Genomic DNA, 10,925 nt, shown 5'->3' on the forward strand with positions numbered 1-10,925 from the left:
CAGAAGAGAGTTTCTTCCTTTTGTTTTGTTAGCATTTAGGACTCCATGTTTTTGGCACTGTCCCTGTAGAAGTCCAGTCCTCCTTTCGAATCTGGGTTCTCCCCTTCTGTGCCCTGGAGCCCAATACAGGACATGGATTTGTGGACAACCTGAGTGTAGAGCAGTTTTCTTGCTGGCAATTGCCATGTCTCTAGCCAGACAGAAGGGAAGAGTCCCTCCCCCAAAGCAGTCTCCCTTCTTTGTGTTCCCTTTCTCCAACGTCATGTTTTTGTCAGCATGGCTTTGAGCAGAGAGGCTGGGAAAATTGATTCTGCATAGAGATTACAGAACCTCAACCTTCTACCTCCTTTCTTGATTGGCCTTGTTGCCTTAAGATGGTGTTCATCTCAGGTTATTCAAATGGTTTTGCACGTTCCTGGTTCTTGGTAGTTTGAAGCAGACACCATGCAGCAGGCGCCACTGTGGGAGGATGCTGTGGATGGAGTGTTTGAGCCTTCCAGGTAGTGCAGTATTTGGCTTTTATACTGGGCTTTCAGATTCTTCAGATACTGCGTAAAAGCTGGGGAAGCTTGAAGCTGCTGTGAGCCCATGAGTCTGTAGGATAATCTCTGCATGTTCTGAAGTAGCATCTTCCCTTTTCTGCCCCTTTGACCTGCAACTGTTTTTGCAGCTGTTTGCTGTGTTTCTAAGAAAGGTGTTGAGCATAACACTACTGCTGCTGTAGATGGAGATGGTGAGTAAGTGCCTACCTTTGTCTTTCCTGCCTTTGGTGTATACAAGCACTTTTCCCATTTCTTCGTGCATTTCTCGGGAGAGGCTGGTCTGTTGCTGGAAGTTTTGTGTGAGGGGTATAGGTTTGGTAAGAAGCCTTCAGCTTTGTCCTGCCCAATGTATCTGGGGGCCACAGAAAAAAACCACTCTAGCCTAGGAACAAATGTGCTGTAGGGTTCACAGGTAGCATGTTGGAGCAGCTGATTCTTAAGGTACCAAGAAGAGGGCTGAGGAGAAGAGGGGGATGTGCATGGTCTTCCCGAGAGCTGGAGGTAGCTAGTTGGGTGCCCTTCCTGCCCCACAAAGGGTGGGTGCTTTCTGCTTGGAGAGGGATGTTCTGGCAAGCTGCGCCAGCATACTGATTCTGTACGCTGTCTCCTGGCTCCCAGCTTAGTTCTTGCTGTGCCTCCCTGTGTCACCCTCAGTCCTTGGGAGGCCATGTTCACAGTGCTGCCTTTGCTCTGCTCTGCAGATGATGAGGCGATGGCCACAGACGTGACTCCACCTGCCAGCGCAGAGCTCACTGAGCTCGGCAAGTGTCTAATGAAGCAAGAGGTAAGAGCATATGCTCCGACTTCCACTCTTTGTCATGCTTGCCTGGGGTGCAGCCAGGTGCTGCTACAGACATCTAGGCTGCTGGAGCATTCCCCAGTGTGAGTAGCATCTCTTGGGAACATAGGTGTTTGTTTAAGGGCCTCCTTAATGGCTGCAGAAGCCACAAAGTAAATGGCGGTTGGGATCCAGTATAACATGCAGCTACAGAGTTTCAGCTCTTCTGCAGGCAAGGCCCAGGGCATTCAGCCCACCAAGGTGTTCCCTGGCTCTGCCCTCATCCTGGGCTCCAGCTTTCATGAGGAAGAACTTCACCCAGCAGCTCTTTTTTTCTCTAAAATCTGCCAGAGCTGGCACAGGAGCCACAGTGTTAACACAACCCACTGTGCAGAGTACCTTCATCCCAATATCTCTGAAGCCCTCCTCTCCTGTGGATGCCTCACAAGCTCTTGCAGAAGCTTTTGCAGTGACTTGAGAGTAGCAGCTGATGGGAGTTCCTGGATGCTCCAGGGCCTTTCCAGGGGAGATGAAGGGAGCATGTTTGCTTGATGTTGGTTCCTCATGGCTATGATGGTGCACACTGGGTGCCTTTGAGCACCTTCAGCTGGAGCAGCAGCAGCAGGATTCTCGAAAGATAGCCCTAAGAAGCTCCTGCAGAGCACCTGGATTGCTTCTTGGCTCCCTTCAGGTTTGAACCCTGGAGGTGGGAAATAGTTCCTCTGACTGGTTTCCCTCCCTGACTCCTTTTCAGGATGTTTGCACTGCGCTGCTGATCACTGCCTACACATCCCTCTCCTGGAAGGACACCTTGTCCTGCCAAAGAACCACAACACAGCTTTGCTGGCCGTTGCTCAAACAGGTACCTCTGGGAGGAAGAAGAGATTAGTTCTGGCAGGGTTGGGAGATGATGCTCTGAATGTAGTGAGAAGCATGGCTGTTTCACCCCTGGGCACCTTCTCCCTTGGGAAGACTAAGCTGCTGCAGAAAGGCAGTCATGTATTGGTATCTGTTCCATGCTGACAGTGCCTCTTCCCCAGGTGCTTCCAGGAAACCTCCTGCCCGATGCTGTGTCCTGGTTTTTCACAAGTGTGCTGAAGGGCTTACAGACACATGGGCAGCATGACGGCTGCATGGCAGCTCTTGTCCACCTGGCTTTCCAGATCTACGAGGCCTTGGTGAGAAATTCTGCTCTTTATCTAGCGAGGTTGGCTGGGGAGTGGTGGAAAACTAATCCCATGCCCCCCTTGGTACGGGCAGAGGAGCCAGTGTCCCCCGAGGAGGGCAGGGCTGCTCCTCTAGCAGAGCTGCGTTAACTGTACTTCTCCCTGCAGCGCCCTCGCTACGCTGAGCTGAAGGCAGTGATGGAGCAGATCCCAGACATCCAGAGGGACTCTTTGGAGCAGTTTGATTCAAAGCTTCTGAACCCAACACTGCAGAAGGTGGCAGACAAGCGCCGGAAGGATCATTTCAAGCGCCTCATCACAGGTTGCATTGGGGTAAGTGATATCCTGGAGGAAAATGAACCTGTTTCATTTCACACCCATACCCTGCTGAAGTGATGGGGCAGCCAGGCTGCCTGCCTCTCCCCCACTGCCTCCCTTCCCAGACAGGAGGCTGTTGCAGCATGTTCTCAGTGTTTGTTCTGTCTGTCTTCAGCTTGGAGCTACAGTGGGGATGGCAGCACAGACTGAGCAGCCCCTCCAGCAATGACTTAACTGAGAGGCAGGGGGTACCTTGCCCAAGGGTGCCTTGGAGGAACAGGGTGTTAAAATGTTTGAATGAAGCTGCTAGGTGGGTGCTGGGCTTTTGTGAGGATGGTGGCGTTGGAGCCTGGTGGCACTGAATTAGAAGCTGGGGAGCTGGTGCACTGGTGATTACCTCAGTGCCTTGGCACTTGGGAAGGACCAGGCCTGAGATTCCCCAATATGCAAGCATAGGGTCCAGGCCTAGGGATTGCTCAGAATCTGGGGTCTGCCTCTGATCTGCAAGCAGGCTGCCCCTGAGCCAGGTGGGGGCATGAAGGCAGTAATGACTGATGCCTGCCTGTCTGTCCTCTGCAGAAGCCCCTCGGGGAGCAGTTCCGCAAGGAGGTTCATATCCGGAACCTCCCATCTCTCTTCAAAAAGGTGAAGCCATCATTGGAAACGGATGTGCTAGAAAATGAGGATGGAGAGGGCCTCACTGCACTCTTTGAGCCCTGAGCCTGGGATGCTGCAACCATCTCCTCCCCTACCTTATATTTTGTCTCTCCTCATAGTAAGCACATTAGATTCTCCTTGTCATCGCCTCCACAAGCATTTGTCTGAATAAAGCCCCTTATGGGTCATGTCCCATGCTCCTCCCTACACTGGGATGGGGCCTGTGGTGGCATTTAAACCAGTCTATTAAGCTTTCCCTGATTCCTTCCCCTCCCCTCCATTGGATGAACATCTTTAGACCTCTGCTTCTCTGCAAGGTGGGAGCTGAGCCCATAGACTCCATTAGGTAAAGCCTGGTCATCCTGTAGCCTTGGGTCACTCTTGCTCCACCTCTTCATCCCTTGGGGTTTAAGATTAATGCAAAAGGCAGAGTAGTGCACCATGTGAAAAGGGGCTACCCTAATCTTCCTCTGGGTGCTAGTAGCCAGGCTTTGTAGGGAACACATCAGACACTCCTGTCATGCCTGTCAGCACTTGTCCCTAGTGGACTGGTATTCTCATGAATCCGTTTCCCTCCAGGATGCTGAGCCTTGGGCTGAGGGCTGTGTGCCAGGAAGCCTAGCAGTGCTCTAGGATCTCCCTTGAGATCAGCCTTTCTAAGGTGCAGCTGCTCTCTAGAAAGAAGCAGACACTGTCATACATATATATACATATATGTATGTATATATACATGATCGTACAGCTTGTTCTATCCAGAGCCAAATGGAAGGCTTTTACTTTGTGCCAGCCTTTCTTGGACATCTCTCAGGGGGAGCAGGACAGATTTTTTTAATTATTTTTTCTTTTTACCATGCCCTGTAGACTAGAACATGGCCAGTGCAGGGTACACAAAATCTGGACCAATATCTGAAGCACCTGCAAACCAAAGGGGATCTCCTCACCCTGTTGCTGTGGAGGTGACAGTAGCCTGTGTTTTTACCCAGTCTGGTACTTCTTGGAGACTTGCATGGTGGGGCAGGAGGAGTGGGATTTATACTGCAGTTTACAGGGGCAGCCAAGTCAGAAATTGGGTTTTAGATGAGGTGGGACTCTTATCAAGCCACTCCAGTCTGCAAAGCTGGTTCTTCTTACATGACAAATGGTTCACTCAATCTATCCTAGCGCTAGCACAGGAGCTGAGAGGGTCTGTCCAGAGCTAGCTGGCAGTTTTGCCATCCAGGAGGCAGAACAAGTAATAAACTGTGGTGGGTGGAGAAGGTTGTGTCTCCACTTGGACAGACTGGACAGAAAAGCTGGGGTTGGGAGGGGTGGGAGTGCAGAAAGGAAGAGCAGGCCTTGGGAATCCACTCAGCCTCCTGCCCCTGCTGTTCCACTAGCACCCTCCACTTTCCTCCTGGCCTCAAACTTTTTTAACCTCTGAGCTAACATGGCTGCTGGCTCTAGCAAAGGCTGGGTGTATTTATTGTGTTGTCATATTTTTAACATTCTGTGACTTCATGCTAGACACAAGGGGGTTTTTTTAAATGGTTTTTAGAACATTTTTTGTAGGAATGTTTAAATCTGAAGCTGTCTCTGAACTGGTTGTGTTACACCTCTGAATGTCAGTAAAGCTATTCCAGTTTCATACACATGGTGTCATGTTTCATTTTTATTCTTTATCTGTTTCAGTCAGATCTGAGGCCTCTGCTCTGCCCAGACTGCCCTCCTAAGGATTGTTCAGCACTCCTTATTCCAGCTACCAAAAAGGGAGCACCTTTGCTGGTAGTCAACATACATTATCAGGGAGGGAAAGAACCATTCCAAACTACACAATTAAATTAGAAGCCAAGGGGAGAATTGAATTTTGAAGTATTTATATGTCATTCACAGCTGCTTTATATTAATTCCACAACAGCCGCTAGGTCCCAGTTTACAGCTTGAAGGGTACATGTTGCCAAAGCAAAACCCTTTGGCATGGCTATGCCAGGGTATGTATGTCCCATAAGCAGTATGGGAAATATGTGAAGCAATAGCGCGAAAAGGTCCATACACTACTGAAGTAGCCTCCACGCCCAACCCTAGCTATTGCTGAGAGGTGCAATGTCTTGTGATAGTGCTGTAGTTTAGCCATACTCTCTCAGCTGCCCTTTTCAGTAACATAGGAAGGTGATGTAGCGATTGCCTTTGGTCTCTCCCCTCACGTGATGAAGATTGTGTGAAAGGTCTCTCTTGCAACAAAAGCAGAAGCCCTCAAAGAGGTGGGCCTGAACAAAGTCAATGTAAGTTTTGTTACAAAACATTTTTCCAAGGCCCCAGCTGTAATCCAGCTCAGCAAGGAAGCTGCTTTAGCTTGTTAAAATTGAAAGGATCCAGCTAGGAATCGCCATCTTTTAAATGGAGTTGATACCTAAATGGTGTTGATTAGGAACTAGCCACGGTCGAGAGGAAGAGGAGCTTTTCTGTGCTTATGCTGGCACTGGGACTACACCCTGTGTTCCTCATACAGGTGAGGCATGTACTGCACAGCTGAGCTGTCCTAAGTTTCAAGCAAGCAAAAAGCCCTGGGGAGGTATCTTGGCTAAGGCTGGTGGGAGCTCTAAACCAGGAGGTACAGACTACAGGACTTCAGCCTAGCTCTTGGGTTCCCAACATTCCCTTCTAAGGGTAAGTGGATGAATGAGACCCTGTGGGAAGAGGTCAGCAGCCAAGGTCCCTGCAAGCCTGCTGAAAGAGGAGGTGCAGGAGTCAGCAAGCACAGCTGTGAAACACTGACAGCTCCCAGAACAGCCCTTACAGGGAAGCAGCCAGTTTCCCCAGCAACCAATTACTAGCTGTCTTGAAAAAAAATCTAGAAGCAGGGCATGGGTTTGCAACACTATAGTGACATGGGACAGGTTGGGATTGTAGGAGGATGCCAAGCATACCTCTTCTCTACAGTATATCCAACCGAACACCTGTTAGGATGTTTACAGTATAACTATATCCAGTGAAACAGGTAGAGAAAAAGTATGATTTGCTACACTAAATTCTAACCTTGTAGTGAGGATTGACGTAAGCAACTGAGCCATACCCATACTCCCCACAAGTTCCAGTTCCTTCATCAGCTTGTCAAGAGAGACTTTCACAAGCTAAGACCTACCCAGTGCCGACTAACAGTAGTGCTCACCACTGAGACTAACTTGCCGGTTCTCCCAGGCTTCCCTGGGTGGAGACAAGCCTTTGACTGTCACTTGCCCTCCACCATTCAGTTCTGCTCCAGGGTCAGCCCAAAGTACAGTCAGTCACCAAAAGGGAGAACAGAGTAGTCAAATCTAACCCCTGGGAAGAAATGCCTTACCTTAAGATATTTAAGAAGGGACAGTCCGTCCTGACAGGGAATGTTTTTAAACCCCACCTTTGCACAGAAAAGCCCAGTACTGTATCATAGAATCGTTTGGGCTGGAAGAGACCAAAGATCATCTAGTCTACATGCCCCTGCCATGGGCAGGGACATCTTTCACTAGATGAGCTTGCTCAAAGCCCAGTCCAACCTGACCTTCAACACTTCCAGGGAACGGGCATCCACAACTTCTCTGGGCAACCAGTTCTAGCATCTTGCCACCACCTTCATTGTAAAAACCGTCTTATGTCCTATCTAAGTCTACCCTCTCTCAGTATATAAACCCATGCCCTGTCACTACAGGCTCTGGTAAAAAGTCTTTCTCCATGCCCCTTCTTCATATTGAAAGGCCACAATAAGGTGTCCCCAGAGCCTTCTCTTCTCCAGGCTGAACAACCCCAACTCTCAGCCTTTCTTCATAGGAGAGGTGTCCCAGCCCTCTGACAGTACAGCCTTTCATTTACCACATTAACTACCCCCAAGCTGCTTTGAGACACCTGCAAAATAGTCCTGTGCTGACACTGACTTGTTAAATCTCACTGACCTGCTGTGAAGTGCTTTACTATGCTGCCATACCAGTCTTCTTCACACACTGCATACAATCTAAAATAAATGCTATTATTCATCTTTAGACCTGCTGCCACTTTCTTCTCTGCGTATTATGGTCTCACAATTGTGAACAGCACAGAAGGAAACAGATGTAAAGCAAAGCCTTTATTTTAGCGCATCTCCTCACTGAGGCTCATTACCAACAGAAAACAAATTCAAAGACATGGTCCTAGGACTCTTCACAAGCCCATCTCAAACCTCTTGCCTATGGAAGAGGAATCACCCCTGCAGGCAGGTACAAGAAGGCCAGAACAGCAGTGCAGGGATATGCTTCCCAGCTACAGCCTGGTCACTCCATAGGCACAGAGTCCAGCTCATTCAAGAAGCGCTGACACTTTCCCATCAGGATCTTGATGGCTTCGCTCACCAGCACATCTGGAGGCAAGATACCCGTTGACTCCACTGAAACTGCACAGAGACACAAGTCAGCACAGCTGCTATGCAGCTTCAGCCGACACCTGGCTCCAGGACCTCCGTCCCTCGTCTTCCTTTACACACTTCTGACAAGCCAGATCTTCACAACCAGAGAAAAGGTTACATTTGCCGGCAGGAAGCACAAACACATTCAATCCCAAAGCAACACCAAACCACAACCTCAGTAGTTACCCACTGGAATATGAATGTATGAATGCTGATGATGTGGGGAAAAAGGGGGAGGCAGAGACCCAGCTATACACGCTGGTCAGTCTCTGCTTGTTTGCACAAACCACAGCAGGGCTCTATGTTCTGTGGAAAATGGAGCACTCACAGATGTAATGGTTTCGTACTCTTGCCAGGCGCACGAGGTTTTTCAGACCCTCGTGACGGAAAACTTCTCTGCTGAACGTGTCCAACCGTGCATTGGCTACTCTTGCCACCTTTTTACCTAAAGGGGAAAAAGATGAAACGAGACGGGCACCTGCAGCAGATGGGTGCTTTGTGGTCACAGCGAGTACTTACGCTGACTCAAACATGCACTCCCTCATCAGCAAAGGCAGCGAAGCCACCAATATAAAGAATTAGCACACCCCCAACATGAAACTCCAACCTGACAGAACTGGTCTTCTTGAACAGTTCCAACCCAAACACAAAGCTTGTATGTACCCCTGGGCAGGACACAAGAAGTCTTCTCCACACAGAGCTGCTGGAAAGAGCAAGCTCACTACCCAGTCCTGCAGACAACAGCACTGGAAGCTGCAGTCAGCAGCTGCAGAGCCCTGCAGACAGGCACCCAATGCCTTAGATTTCAGGGAGATCCCAGTTCATCACCCAACACATCTGCATGTGACAGCTGCTCATCTATAAAACCAGGCTCAGCATAGCATGACCAGCTGCTGATTGGCAAGGCAACACCACAACATGGTTTTGCCTCTGCAAGGTTTGGCTCTATTCTCTAATCAGTCTCTGCTAAGGCTTGTAAGGAACAAGGCACTTAGAGCAGGAAAAAAGTACCCTTGATATTCTGGATCTCAATGACTCCAGGGGAAAAGCACTTCTGCAACATCTCAGCTGCCTCATCCTCAATAGGCTGCAGGAGAGTGATGTCAGGAAGCAGTCGATAACTAGCTGTGGCCACAGGAGAAAACTTGGCATGATCTTTACCTGAATGAAGAGTTAAGAATCAAGAATGAGGGCAGGCCTCAGGGAACAAGAGTGCCAGAATGCCGGGACTTAAAGTTCCAGGGGGAAAGCCAGCTCTCCACCCTTCCCCTTCACACAGCTGTGCCCTACTCCAAGCACTCACACTCCTCCTCCTGCTGCCCCAGGACCCACAACTCACCTATACCCTTGACACAGTGCATAAGAACATCTATTTCCTGGCCAGGTCGCAACAGTGCAATGAGGATGTCATCATGAACAGGTCGGAAGTCAGCATCTGGAAAGAGGTCTGTCTGATTCCCCAAGGGCACCCATGTCATATGTTTACTGTACACTGCGAAGAAAAGTCACAAGCATCAGCCAGCTACTGTCTCAAAACAGGTCGCTGACCTGTACAAGACTGGAGATAGCAAAAAGTAAGTTTAGCAGAATGAGGGAATCGGCTCTCTCTGCACGCAGGCCTGAGAAAAACACAGCACCTATTTTTAGGAGAGATCTCACCTTTGTGATTGAAATATAGTTCATTAGGATCAGATGATTCCTTGGCTGCCTGAGGGTTTCGACTGCATTTTATTTTCAGCTGGAACTGCAGAGTATCAATTTCTGTGCCTTCTTCATCTCCTGGGAAGGGGAGAATGGCATGAGCCTCTATGGAAACATACTTCTGCTCAGTTAATGTGACCCTGATTTCCTGCTCTGGGAGAAACCTTCAATATTTCTGTTTGATCCAAGACTCTCACCTTGGTTTCTATATTCGAAGAGTCGAGGGTCAGCTCGGATAGGGATGAGGCCCAAGCGATGAGCCAGAATTTCATCCTGCACAATGGATGTGTTGTTGTACACAAAGACTTTCTCTACAGCCATCGTTGGCACCTCAGGGAGACAAGAGATCAAGTCAGCATAAGTTGACAGTTGAAATACATGCTAACAGAATATCCAGCTAGAGTGTCCGTTCTCTCCCATAAATAATTGCCCTGCAGACTATTTTCAGTAGTATTTCTGCCAAACCAGGCTACCCAATACACTCTCACAGCCAATGTACCCCTTCCCGCTTTGTTTTTATTTTTTTTAAACAAACGATCACAAGAGATGAAGGGCAGGTTGATCCACAGACACTACCAACAGCACTCTTAAGAGCAACAAGCGCTATCGCTCGTGCTGCTAAGGCCCTAACTCTCTTTGGGCTCGCGGCACACGTGCAGAACGGATTTGCGCTTCTCTTCCAACCCCAGAAGCCGTCCGCACGGGCTGACGTAAGGCGGGGTCCCCCCCGCTCCTAGGCCGGCGCCCCCAGACCTTCCCTACAGCTCCCCGCACCGCCCCGGCGAGCCTCGGTCCCTGCCCCCGCCCCCCCGGCCGCCCTCGGCGGTACCTCGGCGAGCAGGATGCGGCGGAAGGCGTTGGCGATGGCGGCGTCGATGCCCACCATGTCGAACTCCAGCGCGCCCTCCTCCTCACGGATTATGTCCACGCGGAACGCCTGCACGGGCCACGCGCCGCGGGTCACGCCGGGCGCCGCGCGCCGGACCCGAACGCCCCCGCCCCCCCAACCGCCCCAGCCGCCTGCGGCGCTCACCCACCTCCTCGAACCGCCGCCGGTCCCAGGCGTCCTCGTAGCCGGGGTAGTTGCCGGGGAAGTCGGTGGTGTGGACCTGCGAGGAGGCAGACAGGCGGGGCCGTGAGGGGGGCCGGGGCCGGGGCCGGGAGCCCCCCGCCGTCCCGCCGCGCCCCACTCACGTTGCGGACGCCGAACTCGCCCAGCACCACGCGGTCACGCATCTCGTCGGTGCCCCGCTTGGCCGCCATGGCCGCCGCCAGCGGGGGGCGGGGGGAGGTGGCGCTCCACGCCACGTGACGGGCCTCCGCCCGCCCACGCGTGGCCTCGCCGCTCGCGGGGAGGCCCACCCTCCCCCGCCGCC

At 51.0% G+C, this 10,925-nt stretch overlaps 2 protein-coding genes across 5 annotated transcripts in view; one reads left to right on the top strand and one right to left on the bottom strand.

Annotated features, from left to right (window-relative positions):
- XPO5 (exportin 5) overlaps nucleotides 1-5,087 on the top strand; it is a gene marked incomplete at its 5' end in the record, with an annotated part of 29,222 nt that extends 24,135 nt beyond the window's left edge. Inside the window, 6 exons of the mRNA XM_010581261.1 lie at nucleotides 671-733; nucleotides 1,244-1,326; nucleotides 2,075-2,182; nucleotides 2,361-2,498; nucleotides 2,655-2,819; nucleotides 3,384-5,087. Of these exons, the coding sequence (XP_010579563.1) occupies nucleotides 671-733; nucleotides 1,244-1,326; nucleotides 2,075-2,182; nucleotides 2,361-2,498; nucleotides 2,655-2,819; nucleotides 3,384-3,524 (698 nt within the window). The remainder of the gene's footprint in view (nucleotides 1-670; nucleotides 734-1,243; nucleotides 1,327-2,074; nucleotides 2,183-2,360; nucleotides 2,499-2,654; nucleotides 2,820-3,383) is intronic.
- Nucleotides 5,088-7,516: 2,429 nt separating this feature from the next.
- On the bottom strand, nucleotides 7,517-10,830 carry POLR1C (polymerase (RNA) I polypeptide C, 30kDa). Of its 4 annotated transcripts, none has more exons than XM_010581182.1 (9): nucleotides 10,744-10,830; nucleotides 10,587-10,658; nucleotides 10,379-10,486; nucleotides 9,747-9,879; nucleotides 9,508-9,627; nucleotides 9,188-9,340; nucleotides 8,860-9,009; nucleotides 8,177-8,293; nucleotides 7,517-7,836 (listed from the first exon to the last, which is right to left on the bottom strand). In XM_010581182.1, exons 1-9 carry the CDS (start codon nucleotides 10,810-10,812, stop codon nucleotides 7,718-7,720), a joined length of 1,041 nt encoding a protein of 346 aa, XP_010579484.1. In that variant the 5' UTR covers nucleotides 10,813-10,830; the 3' UTR covers nucleotides 7,517-7,717. The 4 variants fall into 4 exon arrangements, with proteins under 4 accessions (XP_010579484.1, XP_010579486.1, XP_010579487.1 ...); XM_010581183.1 differs by lacking the exon at nucleotides 7,517-7,836 and adding an exon at nucleotides 7,854-8,037; XM_010581184.1 differs by lacking the exon at nucleotides 10,379-10,486.
- Nucleotides 10,831-10,925: the final 95 nt, after the last annotated feature.

Source organism: Haliaeetus leucocephalus, unplaced genomic scaffold (genome assembly GCF_000737465.1).
Source record: "Haliaeetus leucocephalus isolate CR32 unplaced genomic scaffold, Haliaeetus_leucocephalus-4.0 Scaffold752, whole genome shotgun sequence".
NCBI classification, from domain to species: Eukaryota; Metazoa; Chordata; class Aves; order Accipitriformes; family Accipitridae; genus Haliaeetus; species Haliaeetus leucocephalus.

Coding starts and splice junctions, on each gene's coding strand:
- POLR1C (XM_010581182.1), bottom strand. CDS start 10,812: ATGGCGGCCAAGCGGGGCACCGACGAGATGCGTGACCGCGTGGTGCTG. Junction 10,659..10,743: donor GCGAGTTCGGCGTCCGCAAC/GTGAGTGGGGCG, acceptor GCCTCCTCGCAG/GTCCACACCACCGACTTCCC. Junction 9,880..10,378: donor GCCGCATCCTGCTCGCCGAG/GTACCGCCGAGG, acceptor TGTCTCCCTGAG/GTGCCAACGATGGCTGTAGA.